General features: G+C 35.4%; 2 protein-coding genes and 2 long non-coding RNA genes across 5 annotated transcripts in view; 1 reads left to right on the top strand and 3 right to left on the bottom strand.

Moving 5' to 3' along the window:
* LOC124440513 (eukaryotic translation initiation factor 2 subunit 1-like) overlaps positions 1-4,249 on the bottom strand; it is a 150,028-nt gene extending 145,779 nt beyond the window's left edge. The window contains exon 1 of the mRNA XM_046990951.1: positions 3,927-4,249. The gene's annotated coding sequence lies outside the window, so the exon portion shown is untranslated. The remainder of the gene's footprint in view (positions 1-3,926) is intronic.
* Positions 4,250-7,199: 2,950 nt separating this feature from the next.
* Positions 7,200-9,726, bottom strand: LOC124441214. 2 transcript variants are annotated; one of them, XR_006946913.1, is made up of 3 exons: positions 9,492-9,726; positions 9,272-9,402; positions 7,200-7,696 (listed from the first exon to the last, which is right to left on the bottom strand). It is a non-coding gene; the product is annotated as an uncharacterized LOC124441214 (long non-coding RNA). The 2 variants fall into 2 exon arrangements; XR_006946912.1 differs by lacking the exon at positions 9,492-9,726 and having other exon boundaries at positions 9,272-9,458.
* LOC124440804 lies at positions 8,023-9,265 on the bottom strand. The gene is made up of 2 exons (XM_046991244.1): positions 8,187-9,265; positions 8,023-8,148 (listed from the first exon to the last, which is right to left on the bottom strand). Exon 1 carries the CDS (start codon positions 9,127-9,129, stop codon positions 8,527-8,529), a length of 603 nt encoding a protein of 200 aa, XP_046847200.1. The 5' UTR covers positions 9,130-9,265; the 3' UTR covers positions 8,023-8,148; positions 8,187-8,526.
* Positions 9,727-10,940: 1,214 nt separating the features above from the next.
* LOC124441114 lies at positions 10,941-11,405 on the top strand. The gene is made up of 2 exons (XR_006946873.1): positions 10,941-11,047; positions 11,126-11,405. It is a non-coding gene; the product is annotated as an uncharacterized LOC124441114 (long non-coding RNA).
* The last annotated feature ends 5,208 nt before the right edge of the window (positions 11,406-16,613 follow it).

The raw sequence follows: 16,613 nt of genomic DNA, 5'->3' as shown, positions 1-16,613 counted from the left end.
GCTGAATTTTTTGTCCTCATTTAGCTAAAGCTATTTTATAAATTTTGATTTATTTTTATTATACTTAGTGAATTTGTAAAAAATTGCGGGATTTCCATTGCGTAGTACAAGCTAGTTATGGCTTTTCTGACGCCTTGACGCGGTTTATCAATTTCCTACCTTTCTTAAAGGACACATGCAACATAAAATTCGGATTGTTATTTTTGTACTTTACATAAAGGTATAGCTCCAACTAATAGTTCACCAAAGTTTGAGACTCAAAGGATAAATATTTTTGAAGATATGGAGGTTTAAAGTTGATGCTTTACTGATAACGTATATAAAATGCCCGACGAGCTAACGACGGCTACCGATTGGAAAAAGGTCGTTGTGACTTAAAGTGGTACTATGACGAAAATTTTGCCTCCCGTTTTTTTTTCATAGATTAAAAGTGTATGTAAAATAATCTCTTCTGGCGAAATTTTAGCGCAATGTATTTAATGCTGCTCGAGTTACGTAGCGATAAAACTTGTACTTTAAGAGCCGCCATTAAAATGCGCCATATTTGAATTTTCAAGAAGGAAGGTGCTTGTGACGTCATAGTCTTAACTCGCGGCTGTTTACAATATAACACTATATACAAATAGAGATATAAAAGGTTGTATAACTCAATTTTTTCAACATGCCTTCAACACGCTGTGTCGTGCAAGATTGCAGTAATACGTCTGATAGAAGTACAGGCATTTCATTACATAAAAGCCCAAACGACGAGTCTTTAAGAAGAATTTGGGTTAAATTTGTTGAGACGAAGCGCGCAAACTTTAATCCGAGTTCGCGCGAAATTCGATTTGTGATTTGTTCGAATCACTTCTCGGATGATTGTTTTGAGCGTTTTTTCCATTTGGGTGGTATGACTAGACGGCTCAAACCTGGTGCCGTACCTACTATTTGGAAGAAATCGCCAACACCAACAACGTCAAGAGAGCGGCGTCAGGTTAACACAAGTTGCAATTATTATATACTTACACATATTGCAGATGATAAATTTTCACAATTTGAGAGAACCAATAATACATCCTGGCAAACTTTCAATATATAATATACATTTATACTAAGGTTTTAAAGGAAATACAAAATGAAGTGTCTGTATCATGCGATGACCTTTGGTCTTTAAACCTAACGAATATGCTTGAAGAACAAATTCGTTCAGGCAAACTTCGTTAAAGCCAGGGTGATCCAAAATGCATTTCCTTTCATCGACTTCGAACTGATACATTTTACCACGGCATTGCTCTAATTCCATGCAGCATCGGCACTCTTGAGGGTTGACAACAAGATCCAACGAACAATGGCCACATTCACACCTTTAATATTGGCCAAATTGTATGTTTCCATAAAGTTATCATAGCTAACGGCAGACGATTCAGATCAAAGTAACACACTAAGAATGACATCTTACCATGAAGTAACATCAACACGGGCATCAAAACGATCTTGCAGCATGTCTTCAACCCGCCGTTCTTCTGCGACTGTAGCTTCGTACTCAGCAATTTCATCGGGCGAAGCAAGCGGTTCAATATTATCGGCAAATGGCAAAATTTCCGAATTAGATTCGTCCGAATTTGCCGTCATGAATTCCGATGAAGAAATCGATGCGTTTGTCTCGATCGAAGACTCAGAAAGCGAGCTAGATCTCGATGAATTTGACATTTTTTTGCTCTATTTATGTATTACTTTGTATACTTTCCAATGTGCGCTTCTTGCGGTGTTAAGACTATGACGTCACAGACCTTTGCTGATTGCAAATATTCAAAATGGCCGATTTTAATGGCGGACATGAAAATTAGACACTTCAAATGTTCATAACTCCCTCGTTATACTATTATTTTTGCTTAAATTTTACGAAAGCAATAATTGATATGTGTTTAAACTATTGAATGCTAAAATCGATGATTTTTTAACGTTCAGTTTTCGTCATAGTAACACTTTAATAGTTGACATTAGCTAAACGCGGTCAATTACGCGCTTCGTTCAAAATATATTGGTAACTTCTTAACAACACGACAATTTAGCATTGAAAATATGGTTTATTGTGCCGCATTTAATTGTAAAAACGGTTCTTCTAAGAACCACGAAACGCAGCAAAAGGTTTCTTTTTTTCGTTTCCCGAAAACAAGCGCATGCGAGATATTTGGATCGAAAAAATCCGACGCAAAAATTTGAAGCCAACAAAGAGCTCAAAACTGTGCTCACAACATTTCGAGAGTTCGTGCTTCGTGCAAAATTTTGAAGCGATGCAATCAGTAGGATGGACAGTAGGACGGCTTCGCCTTAAGAAGGATGCTGTACCACGATTTTTGAATACTCTGTGGAACCCACAAGTGTAGCATCTAAAAGGAAGCAGCCAACAAATGTTAGAACTGCATTTGAGAAGAGACGAAGGCAAGAGGTGATTATTATAGTTATAGTTAGCAATATTTGTTTACATTTATAAAAAACTAAGCTATATAGCATTACCAAATTGTGGACAATTTTATAATTTTAGATTATTGACGACGTTCTTGCAGAACATGACGACTTTCTTGTAGGCGACGACCACGATGTGTCGACATCATCTCGAAATGTTTGTGCGTTTTACCTCAAAGGAAGTTTGTCTAAGATAAAGATGTCAAAATATATGTAGACAGTGAAACACAAACATATACAGTGGTAACTAATTCAGACTAATGTCGTTTGATCTTTTCTTTGTTATTTTAACTCATAGAAAATTCCTTAACGTACCTTAGAAGCGCAATGTGAAATGCCACGCAGACATAACAATCCTTCCGCAAAAACACGTAAGGTTAAGAACCACTCAAACAAAAGTGCCAAATATGATAAGTAGAGGTATAAACTTTCCATTTCGGCCGTTTTGATTTTTGAGAAAAATCCAGCAATACGATAATTTTATCTAAAGGTTGAGTTAATTTCAACAAAAAATCATAGCACACAGACGACGTCATGTGAAATTGAACATTTTGAGGATAGCGCTGTATGGTCTGATACAGAAAGCACGTCGACGATGAGCAATAGCTACAATGGATCAGGTTCTCACTCGTTTTCTTCACTCTCAGGCATAGGTCCAATGCCATGTGTGTACACGACCATAGCTGTTTTTACGACAGCTTCGTTTGTACACACTGTGGCAAACCTTCCTCTTGTGTGATGCAAATATGATCGCCATGTATCAGAGGATCAGTATTGTTTACCTCTTGGCAACATACACTTTCCCGTTCTGTACTCATGACCACACAAAAGCCACACTCACTCCTAAAAGATAAAAACATTGTTTTTACTTTGGGAAATACAATGAAGCATCAATAAAATGCAACTAACCATTCAACATTTCCAATTCTGTGAATGTATTTGTCTTCGCTTTCCGATGACGGAGAATAGTAATGACCACCTTGCGCGTTAGCCAAAGGCTCAAACATGTAAGTTTGTACCTCATTGTTATTGATGACAATATCATAATCGGCTTCTCCTTCAGAAGAATCCATTAATTTTTGATAAATAAAAAACAGTAATAGCAAACTACCGAAAGCCGTGCAAGCACTGCATGCCAGTCGTAGAACGATATAAGAACGATGCTTGTTTATGTCAACTAATACGTCACTCTTTCACAGTTCCCAGACTTAAACAATCTCACGGCGTTTTAGCAATGGTCATCGAATATCGTGTTTTTACCGATTATAACCCTAAATATCTTTTGAAAAATCTTGCGGACGATTTCGAAACTTAGTACGTCTTATTTTCACGCTATAGACATTACAATAAAATAAAGGTGTCTTCTAGCTGGCATGTGTCCTTTATTAATAGAAATAAAAGTTATACGTATAAGAAAATTTTTGCAGTAAAAGCGAAAGCAGGGCGCAAACTCAGTAAATTTATCAATATTTTGAACAAACCTTGTAAGATCAAGCACAGAATGTATTGGTTCAACTTTTTCTTCGTTCGGTTCTGGTTCTTTCACGTTAACATTTCCAGGTTAAATGCAAATAAACAAATTACTCCCCAAACATTGTAGTCATAAGATAATACAGCAATGTTCTTCTTCCCAAATTTCCGCTCTGTTTTGACTCCAATTCAGCGACTGTCAAAAGCAGGCTGGATACAATCAAAGGAAGAACCAAAAGTCTTAATGCTCTCACCCAAATCTCACCAAGAAACGACACGTACATTGCATATTCCTTAGGTGTTGGATCTATGGACGACTGAACAAATCCATGCAATAACGCACGAACTAAAAATCCACAAAGTACGCCGAATAAAATGAAAAATGCACTTCAATTTCAGCCAACGATAAGCTTAACTCTAGATCACGTGAGGTCAAGTTGGGGAATTGTCGTTATCCTGCGAATGTAAGTTTTCGGCAAATAGTGAAAAAGATTCTTTATTAAAATTAGCACATACACAAATTTTTACATTTTACAGACGTAATGATGTGCTCACCTCAAGCCAATTTAAGCGTGGTATCAAAATAGCACTATTTTAATTAGTTTCGTTTTTAGCATGGTAATATGATGTATTTTTATCTTCATATTTTTCGATTTGTATTCTTTTTCTTTTTAAGTAGTTATATTATATTTAGTTACTTTTTAGAGGACCCCTCTCTAAAATTTTTACAAATTTTTACATTTTACAGACGTAATAGAGTACATTCTATCTAAATAGAAATTATAACAAATTTTAACTCCATAGTTTGTGCATTTCTACATTTCTACATTTCTACATTTCTACAAATAAAATATTTCTAAATGTATAGTCACACTTACAGTTCATTAGGAATTGATGGTAGATTTAAATCATATATTTTAACACTAAAGTCCAAATATAAAACCTCAAGCAAGATATTAAAAAGTTCAGCATAACTGTCAACGTCTGATTCCATCCCTTGATTTTCTACAAGATTCTCTTGCAGAACGTTTTCTCCGCGGGAATTGTTTTCGTCTCGTTGCTCATGCTCCAGTCCTTCGTGATCTTCGTCTTCATTTCTATTCTCATGCTCATTTGATTCAAAATTGGAATTTTTATCGTTTTTGTTCATATCTTTATTTTACATTTGCTAATGTGACTCGCAAACTTTACCAACAAATGTTGCTTTCGATGAGGAGGTGCTCCGTCACAAGCCAGCTACCACTTACTTTGGTGTAATCCAAAGGACGTCCTTATACATCACTGCCTTGCAGAAACTCAGAGACTCAGCAAAACTGTTTACGTAACCAATCACGTTCATCCAGTCGAATGCCAATTGCAGAAAGACCAGAAAGCCGGACATGGCAAAATGCCGAAATTGGGAAAGTGAAGCCCCGAGAAGCATTTTTAGTAGTGATGTTGTGATGTGCGTGTACAACAAAAACAGTCCTTCTCAGGACTATACCAACCTGGACGATCTACATCTACAAACATGTAACGATACTTCCGGGTTCAAACCATTTACTTTAACCAGTAAATGGTTTGTGAACTTGGCAATATTTAGGTGTACATCAATCTATGACGACGAAAGTCGCCAATTCTTTCAACATTCGCTAACCTTTGTGTCGAATCACTCGAATGTATTTGGATTTATCTTACTTGAAATTTATTTCTATAAATGTGTTTCTATCAATGCATTCACAATTTCAAACTTGTCAGATTTTTCATTATACCGCACTAAAGATGGCATAAGTTTGCCGAAAAATGTCTGCAATAAAAAACTTAAAAAAAGTTGTCATTTATGTTAAATGCATCATTTCAATCGTGCCATTACGAAATTAGGGAAATTAGAAAATTATGTTAAAATGTGGAATTTGTTTGTTAAGATCTGGTTTTTGTTTGCGTGTGTCTAAGGCTTCTTTGAGTTTTAGAGAAAATTGAGTGCAATGTTCAAATTTGTCTCCATCACACTCGTGATATTTGCCGTGTAAATATCACTAATATTTTATCAAACCTTTTCCTTTTACTGATTAACACGTATCAAGCATCCTATGATAAATTCAGCATTTTAAATAACTTTACTTTATTCTTCATTTCAATCGTGCCATTACGAAATTATGGAAATATTCATGTAATTGTAAATATAGGGGAACCCCGTGATCCATGATGCAAAAAATTGCGCATGAAAAATTCGATGTTTGAAAATTTAAAAAGTTGAATGATTCTGAAAAGAGTTTATGTAATTTAATTTTTGTTCATTATTATTTTATTTACTTAAATCGAAATCAAGCTAACGTGATTGAACAGTTAAGGCTGAAACACACTAGGCAATCGCTTGAGTCGCGCGTCTGAAGGCTGAATGAAACACACTATAATAAAATTTACAACTTCCTGATTCCGACGATTCCGTTCTTTTCGCCAACAGTAACAAAACACAAGTTTTTATGTCGACGTCACCGAAATACACGACGTTCTAGAATTCATTAAATAAAAAACCCTTCAGATAAACTTGTCTATGCCAGTATTCTGTTGTAGAACCAAAAGTGAAATGAAGATATGATCTTTGCACTCTGCTGGACAATTTAAGCAAGTGTCATATGAAAGAATTCGTGAAACGAATGTCATATGAAAGAATTCTTTCATATGATATGAAAGGAATGTTTGGTTTGTCTGACTGGGTAACTATTATCTGAAGGACATCACTTGAGTCTATTGGACATATTTGAAAGGAATGTCATATGAAATAATTCTTTCATATGACATGAAAGGAATGTAAAATGAAAGAATTCTTTCATAGTGGTAAAATATTATCATAGTTTTTTTTACGTACGTTGGATAAGCAATGTCACCTTACGAGAGCAATTTCTCTCCCCATTACCAACCATACCACACTCGACAATTTCACCTGCTTGACTAACTTAGAATGCTGGTGATCCTCAGTAGCACATTGTTATCCTTTCTCTTGACAACTCGGTGACGCTGATAGTCTTGTGGTCTAACTTAGGATGCTGGTGATCCTCAGTAGCACATTGTTATCCTTTCTCTTGACAACTCGGTGACGCTGATAGTCTTGTGGTCTAACTTAGGATGCTGGTGATCCTCAGTAGCACATTGTTATCCTTTCTCTCGACAACTCAATGATTGCAGTACAATAGAACTTACCTAAATGAAGTCATAATATCGTCGCTCGATTTTGAAATAGAAATACAAACAATTCGTTATGTTGATGATGGCACAAAATATGTACAAAGATATAACGCAGATTGTTCAATCAGTTGCATTTTTCATTGAAAACTTTTCAAGAACCTCAAACGGTAATACTTTAAATACAGACGAACAAGTTTACAGTTTGAGTTTACATGACTGACTTTACCAATTCTCGGAAACCTCCGGTGGAAAAAAACTATCGGTATTCGCCGATTATTATTCGATGTCTGTCGTGAAAATGGTTTGTGACGTTTTCAGTGACGTATTCAATTTTCCAAGCTCTCGCGATGTTCCGATCTTTATTCTCGTCCGTATTTGATTCAAGTAAACACTGGATTTAAGGAATTTGAAAATTTGAAAATTTCCTTTTTCACAAATAGAAAATACAACATTGAAAAATACATTTGTTCTAATTAGTTAATATAGAGTCCTTAAGTGGTGACGTCACGTTTCCATGGTGCTAAAAATCTCAGTTCCAAACAAACGCCCATTCGATTCAAAATGGAGACATTATCCATCGCTTCGCTTTTTTCTTTCTTCTCAAAAGAAAAGAAATCTATAAAAAAGGGGGAAAAACCACTTAAGTCAGATCACATTGAAGCATTTACTTACCAGCAGAGTGTTTTATGAGGAGAAGTACACGCAAGAATGAAACAAAAGGTTTATAATGTGACGGTGAATGCCAAATGTCAAGATTAAGTTTTACACTGTTTTTGTTGCCTAAAGGAGCACGAGGGCGAGATTTTCTCTTGTAGTGAAATAAAAAAGGCTTTTTAATGAACGATTTGTTTTAAAAAATAATGATACTCGTCGGTTTTCAGTCCTCAAATTGACCTACCATTGCTAGTTTGGTGTGAGGGAGTTGTGGTAACAGGCTATACATATATTTGCATTTTTATTAATAAACACAAGGATAACATGGTATTTAAAAGACATGGAAATATGGTACATCATTTAATGTTGTTTTCCTGGGGGGAATGGAAATTCCCATATAAAAGTGATGGGATGCTCTTGGGAAATGTTCAGAAAGACCCCTTAAGGGTAACTGTGGGCAGTACTTGCTTTTATTTTTATCCCCAAAAAGACATCCATTGTAAAACATATGTCAAAACTTCTTTTAACTTCTGTTCTCCTAAACATGATAAAAGAATTCTTGCAGTGATCTTATTTGACACCCTATGTACACCCAGGCTGTACCAGATGATAAATATTGTAATCCCTAGGAGGTAAAATCATCCCTTTACTGTTATATTAGAATGCTCCACCTCCCCACACCCCTCTAGCTGTATTTTCTTCTAAGTAAGCCTCAGTCTACAAATTATTTTATTTCTATTTGAACAACAATAATTATTAAAAAACTGTCCAATGTAGTCTTCAAGCATAAAACTACTCAAAAACCATATCTTCGCATTCCTCTTTGATGAGAGGAAATTGCAAATTTACAAGTGTTGCACATAACTGAAACAAAATGTCAGCATAGCAGTGCAAATACAAAGGAATGACGCCTAAAATTTTGAAGTCTTTCAGACTAGCATTGGCTCTTTCGACATGACTCCGTGCTTTAGCTATGGCTTTTGTTTTCTTGACCTCACTCTCTGTGAAAGTTCCATTATTCAGAAAAGGTGGAATATTGACACAGACAGCATGTGGTACAACATCCTGGATAAGGAAACCCTTGTCCGCCAGAATCATATCTCCAGCTGTCAAGTGATTAAGGAGTCCAGACTGTTGCACAATGGCCTTGTCTGAAATAGAACCTGGATACAGCCGACTGACATTAGTAATGACTCCATTTGGTGCAACACCAACTATGACCTTAAAGGAATTCATTCCTCTGTATGATAAATAGGTTGCATTTTGCTGACTCATCAATCCCAGTGCAGCAACCTCAATATCTGTGCAGTCTATAACAATCTGACAGGATTCAAATTGCCTGAAAGAGGAGGTTGCTGAGATCTTGTCTTTTTCCTGGGATGGAATAGACGTCATTAGGTCATCAAACAAAATTTCATGCAAAACATGAGTGAATGCTATAACAATGAAACAATTGGGCTTGGTGAAGCTGTGTGTAGTTCTGTCGTACTTTCATTAAAGTGATAAAAATTTGATTCTCAAAATTGATGGATTATACCTTCCAAAACACTCAGATTTAAGGTTTTGGCTACGGAAAATACAAAGCGACCGTTAAAAAGACAACTAGCTGAAGCTTCTATAATTCAGTATTCGATGATTCTCCCTCATGTCCTGATGTCAACTCTTCACCTGAATAGAGTCCGTAAATCTCACTTAGAATCATGTAATTCATCAAATTTTCACCGAATAAGGAAGTCTTTTTGAATATCAGTTCATACCTTATGAGTCGAACCATCTCTTGAACTCGTCGTTCTGCTTTGTAGCGCTTGGAAAAGCAAAGAACTTGCAAGTGTTGCCCTCCGACAAACGGCCACATGTAGGAGCAAAACAGTAAACCATTTTGCCCGTTCGACCCACGTCCTTTACACTTCTTAAACAAAAGTTGATCCCTTGGATTACCTTTTAATCATTCCTGTTTTTTTTTATTGTCTTTTGTGGGATTACACTGGATAATTAAAGCTTTAGACATTCAGAACAAAGGAAGCATGTCCAAAGCGCTCGCATAAGATATTTTGCTTAGAACTGCATTTTTTAGCGCCATGGCAACGTGACGTCACACTTAAGGACTCTATATAGCACGAACTAAAAATCCAGAAAGTACGCCGAATAAAATGCACAATACACTTCAACTTCAGCCAATGATAAGCTTAACTCTAGATCACGTGAGATCAAGTTGGGGAATTGTCGTTATCCTGCGAATGTAAGTTTTCGGCAAATAGTGAAAAAGATTCTTTATTAAAATTAGCACATACACAAGTTTATACATTTTACAGACGTTATAGAGTCCATTCTATCTAAATAGTTATTTTAACAAATTTTAACTCCATAGTTTGTGCATTTCTACATTTCTACATTTCTACAAATAAAATATTTCTACATATACAGTCAAACTTACAGTTCAGGAATTGATGGTAGATTTAAATCATATATTTCAACACTAAAGTCCAAATATAAAACCTCAAGCAAGATATTAAAAAGTTCAGCATAACTGTCAACGTCTGATTCCATCACTACTTGATCTTCAACAAGATTCTCCTGCAGAACGTTTTCCCCGCGGGAATTGTTTTCGTCTTGTTGCTCATGCTCCAGTCCTTCGTGATCTTCGTCTTCATTTCTATTCTCATCCTCATTTGATTCAAAATTGGAATTTTTATCGTTTTTGTTCATATCTTTATTTTACATATGCTAATGTGACTCGCAAACTTTACCAACAAATGTTGCTTTCGATGAGGAGGTGCTCCGTCACAAGCCAGCTACCACTTACTTTGGTGTAATCCAAAGGACGTCCTTATACATCACTGCCTTGCAGAAACTCAGAGACTCAGCAAAACTGTTCACGTTACCAATCACGTTCATCCAGTCGAATGCCAATTGCAGCAAAGACCAGATGATCTTGAATAATGTGGCGTGGGTAAGATCTGTGCAGTATCCTAACTTTTAATTCTGTTCTTCTTAGATTTACAAACATTATTTTATTTTAGTATGCGTTTGTTTTACTGGTTGCTAGAGATTGTATTAGGAGAATTTAAACGAAGAAGTTAGTGCAATCAACTGATAAAAGTGATAAAGCTGATAAAGCCACATTATTCAAGATCATACTATTCAATGGTAATTTATAATTTACATTTGCGAGATGGCATCGAAGGTCACATCTCAAGGGCATGTGTAGTGTATCTCAACCACTTACGAAACAGAGAGCCTTTGTGGAGATGCAATATCCAAACATGCAATCGAAGAAGGATGGCTTCGCCATAAGCGTCGTTTTATACCTTCAGTAAGTACCAATTGTCTTTTTTCTGTTCATTACGGTGTTTGTATTAACTTTAACAGAGGCGTCGATTTTATTTTTTAGAAAAATGTGATAACTGTGATGATTATCTTGTAAAACCCTCGTGTTGGCATGTATCGTCTAATAAAAGACCTTATCGAGTAAGTTTTAATTCGTTTGTAGTTGTCGTAAAATGTTTTTTTCTATGTAATATTACATCGCTTACGTATATGTATACAGAAGTGCTAACATGTAAGCAGTAAATTCATACGTTTTTCTTAGATTTCTTTTAGAACAATGTGTAATGGTTTGACCTTACGAATCGAACGGGAATAAATAAAAATATATATTTACAAAAGCTTAACGACTCGTGTTTCAAGTTTGTTCTTTTTATCCGAAACAAATATTTTACGCCAATCGTTACAAGTGTATTTTAGTATCTCAAGTCCATTAACGGGTGGCTTGACATCTTCAATGCTTTTCATAAAATCTTTGATCACAATCTCTTCGGACACATTTTTTCAAGGCATCATCAAAATGCAACAACATACGCTCGTCATGCTCCATTATCAAACAATCATGCTCACGCTGATGGGGTGGTCAATCATGCATCCATTGCAGTTCTTATTTACTTCAGCGTTTATCATTGCAACAATTTCTTCAGCATAGCAGTCTAAAAGTTTATTTTCTAACAAACTTTGACGTAAAGTTTTTTAATCTTTTCTGACTCCAAAGGCAATTTGTTCATTCTTAATGCCAGATCAATGTCTACATTCAATTCCATTTGTTTCAAGAGATAAAATGTAAACCTTTCGATAAAGTATAAGCTATAAAATGCAATTACCTCGTTTTCTACCGTTTTTACCTTCGATTGTGAAAGGGAAACGGATCTAATGTTAGTTTGTCAATAGCATGCAACTTCCAGCTTTGTCGTATTTCCGATTTTCACGCCATCCAATGCCATGCCACAGAATGTATATATTCTGTGGCCATGCCTTGTTTATTAACGGTGCGGTTTACATGCGCGCGCACCGATCAATTTCAGGGACTGGAAACTAACTGGCACGGGTAAGAGCTCTGTGACAAAAGTGTGACAAAGCTGCACCTTATCTACTGGTGTACATCAATCTATGACGACGAAAGTCGCAAATTTTTCCAACATTCGCTAACCTTTGTGTCGAATCACTCGAATGTATTTGGATTTATCTTACTTTAAATTTATTTCTATAAATGTGTTTCTATCAATGCATTCACAATTTCAAATTATACCGCACTGAAGATGGCATAAGTTTGCCGAAAATATCTGCAATAAAAAATTAAAAAAAAGTTGTCGTTTACGTTAAATGCATCATTTCAATTGGGCCATTACGAAATTATGGAAATATTCATATAGTTGTAAATATAGGGGAAGCCCCTGATCCAAGATGCAAAAAATTGCGCATGAAAAATTCGATGTTTGAAAATTTAAAAAGTTGAATGATTCTGAAAAGTTTATGTAATTGAATTTTTGTTCATTATTATTTTATTTACTTAAATCGAAATCAAACTAACGTGATTGAACAGTTAAGGCTGAAACACACTAGGCAATCGCGTCTGAAGGCTGAATGAAACACACTAAAATTAAATTTACAACTTCCTCATTCCAACCATTCCGTTTTTTTCGCCAACAGTAACAAAACACGAGTTTTTTTGTCGACGTCACCGAAATACACGACGTTCTAGAATTCATTAAATAAAAAACACTTCAGATAAACTTGTCTATGCTAGTATTCTGTTGTAGAACCAAAAGTGAAATGAAGATATGATCTTCGCACTTTGCTGGACAATTTAGCAATTGTCTCATGAACCATGACATTCCTTTCATGTCATATGAAAGAATTCTTTTATATGACATTCCTTTCATTGTCCAGCAAAGTGGGAAGATCATATCTTCATTTAATATCAAACACCGCACTGCACCACACGGATCGTCAATAGAAAATAATTGATGTTTGTAATGATGATTGCCAACGTTTCTTTGAGCATTGTAAATTTATCCTGAAATTATAACCCAACTTTAGCTCAATGGCAAATAAACAAGAAATTTCAAACATTCTGTATGATACACCATGTATAATAATAATAAACTTAAATTATTAGTGAGATGATTTAACGATGGTGGAGCAAAACATGAAAGCTATAAACGACACTGAAATTAGTAAATGTATATCGTAACTCTCACACCAACCTCTTTTACTGAAGCCAAGTTAGCCACGAAGGTAAAAATGTACAAATCAAGTTGAAAGTCTCGTTTGCACGCTTTGAAAATTGAAATAGGTCTGAGATAATAAGAATCCCTTGTCTCTGTGTTGGTGGTCGTCTTCAGTTCGTTTGCACGTTATGTGCAGTTTGTACTAGAGTGTGCGGTTTGATGAAACGCCGGAAGTACAATAGTTTCCCATAACCAATCAAAATCTCGAGGAATTATCAAACCAATGAAAATCCTAAAAAGGAGTCGAACGCATTATGTCATCATACTTTCATTTACATCTTGACCTTGGTGAAGAAAACATCTCTAAAAGGAGGCTCAAATGTACGAAACGAAATACATATACGATACGATACATCATTGCTTCATAAAACTAGCCATATTTTCCTTTATGTTATTGTTTTCTTTATTCGTAATGTCGACATAATCATAAAGTTTTTGTCGTTTTGTGAGCTTTTGTACTTTTTAATACAGTGAATGTCATGATACACTTACGCGTTTGAAAATTCAAATATTCTCGATTTCATTTGATGATATATAAAGTTAGAAAGGAGTATTAGAATTTTTCAACGAACTTCACTGACTGTATAAGTTCTGATACACAACAAAGGTGAACGTCGACAATGCCCGCAGGTCATTTCCCCTAGAGATAACTTGCAATGTATATTTTAATTGGATTGCATGCTGGTTTTGGTGTATGTCAACGAAGATGTTCGAGTTAAACCTAAGGGCATATAATGAGGGCATATAAAAATTTGCTTTTTCACAAATAGAAAACTCGACATCGAAAAGTACATTTGTTCTAATTAGTAAATATTTCAATTATTATTATGTTAACGGCGCACTTGTACAAATTATAGATATTTATAGTTCATCAGGAATTGAAGGAAAATTTAAATCATACAATTCAATAAGAAGTTCCAATATAAAAGTACGAGTAAAAATATTAAATATTCAGTCAGACTTTCTGTCCAGATTCCATCTCTTCATCCTCTGCAACACTCTCTGGAACGTTTTGTGAACGGGAATTATTTTTTTCGTCTTGATGTACTTTCTCCAAGCTCTAGAGATTTTCTTCTATATCTTTATTCTCGTCCGTATTTGATTAAAGTTAGCTCTGGATTTTTTCACCGTTTTCGCTCTTTTCCTTACTTTGTATAAAATTGAATGTAAATACAGTTGACCAACTTTAAGAACTTAAATCATTCATTCTGCCACAGCTACATGACACACCAGTGCAATGTAAGAACCACGATGAACAGACATTCCACAATGTTTGTCGCGAACGCAAAACGCGGCATGGTTATCTACACACGTCTTTATGCAAAATACAAACAATAATGTCGTTAAGTGGTGCCATGGAAAGAAAAATTTAAAATCTTTTCGTACAATACAAAGAAAATGCCCGCAGCTCATTTCCCTTAGAGATAACTTGCAATGTATATTTTAATTGGATTACATACTGGTTTTGGTGTATGTCAACGAAGATGTTCGAGTTAAATCGAAGTGATGAAATACACGATATAATGCGTTCTCATACAATTCAGAAAACAATTATCACTTTTATACCCCTTGAGTGAAAGCAATAAATTAAAACGAATTACGCGAAGACAGCAACGCATTTACCCCTGAATACAGTAGAGTAAATGCTCTTGATGAACTCTAAATATTTTTCAGGTTTTATTGATAAGTGTATGTAAACAAAACACGATAAATTGACCGTTTAGCTGGCGACCAGTTTATGCCATTGCAGACGCACTTCCTGTTCACAGCCTGACTCTCTTAGGAAACATCGTCTTGTTTGGAGCTAAATTCAGCATTTTTGGCAAAGTTATCTAAATAATGCTCAGTTCCCTTACTTGCATCCAAATTTGGTGGTTGATATAGCCACTCAATAAAAATATGCTATGCGATCCATGAAAAAATTACTTTTTATTACAAATGAAATGACAGCCCTACTCCGTCTAGTTTCATAAAAGAAATAACATACATAATATATCCAAAGTTTTAACTTGATCTAATTGATGCTCACCATCGAAAGCAACAATCTCAAGTCGGTAATAAACTGAATGATGTGAAGTTTTGAATTACTCGTTTGTATATGTTGATTTTTAGGTTAGTGCAAATCCTGTGAAGAGCCGTTAAGATTACGTGAATTTGAAGTTTCGAAAAGTCAGTCAATACCAACACCAAATCTAAATCGATCACTCAATATAGATATTACAACCCAACTTATAAATTATATGTTTTGGTGTAATATTTATATTGAAAATCCCGCAACAATATTGATGAATCTATAACTCTTTATTTTTCTTTCAACCTTGAAAATTACTATAATTCTATTACTCAAACCGAAAGGAATACCTTATTTTTTAATTAGCTTTGTTCTTTCGTGTGCGTTTTTCCTATTTATCAGTGGTAACACTGTATAGCGCGTCTTTGTCCAACGTCAAGCTGTGTTTAAGCCTGGCGCACACTAGCGCCATCGGCTGAGCTAAGAGTTACTCGTGACTGTTGGCGCACGCCATTTTTTCAAGTGTGCGGTCAAGTTTTGAGCAATATTCGCCTCGCGCGCCATCGGCGCCGAATATTCAACATGTTGAATAAAATGGTGCACGTGCTGAGCTATTAGGGAGTTTTAGCAAGAGTACGACTACGACAACGAGTACGAAATTTGACCGTGTAAGGGAATGGCACGAGGAAGTTTGTTGTCGTCGCTTTGTCAAAATTTGGTTTTAGCTATAAACAACAGAACGAGACTTTTTATTGTGAAAAACACCGACGTTTGCGAAGCAGCTACGGCTCCATTTGTCATATTTTGAATATCAACCAAATTAATAAAAATTGTGATATTTAAAACTGTCGTTTCGTTGTTTTTAACAATAACTTTGTTTGTCTCTCCCCAATGTATCTGGAATTGCATCCAGCACAAGAAAATTCATAAACCACGTTGGATTTTAAAAGAGTGGGAATAGAATCTTTGAAGCAAAAGTGATTTTTGATTTTAAAATGACCACCCGCCACCTTTCCACACGGATTAAAGAACACACAACCACGGACAAAAACTCACACATATTCAGACACTTGCTCTCATCACCACACTGCAAAAAAACAAAAAACAATTATACACAATATACACAATCCTGCTTCCGTATCTTAGACACCGCTCACACTCCTTTCACCCTTAAACTCAAAGAAGCCCTTTATATCAAGAAGCGTAAACCGAAACACAAACATATTTTAACCCCTCATTAACTGTAAATAATTATTCATAACTAGCCGATATTCCGCTTTATCACTATAACTTATTATCATGTAAACTTC

This window comes from Xenia sp. Carnegie-2017, unplaced genomic scaffold (genome assembly GCF_021976095.1).
Source record: "Xenia sp. Carnegie-2017 unplaced genomic scaffold, XeniaSp_v1 HiC_scaffold_1, whole genome shotgun sequence".
NCBI classification, from domain to species: domain Eukaryota; kingdom Metazoa; phylum Cnidaria; class Anthozoa; order Malacalcyonacea; family Xeniidae; genus Xenia; species Xenia sp. Carnegie-2017.
This window is presented reverse-complemented; position numbering and strand designations above follow the sequence as displayed.

Excerpts from the sequence above, each read along its gene's own strand:
- LOC124440804 (XM_046991244.1), bottom strand. The coding sequence starts at position 9,129 with ATGACGTCTATTCCATCCCAGGAAAAAGACAAGATCTCAGCAACCTCC.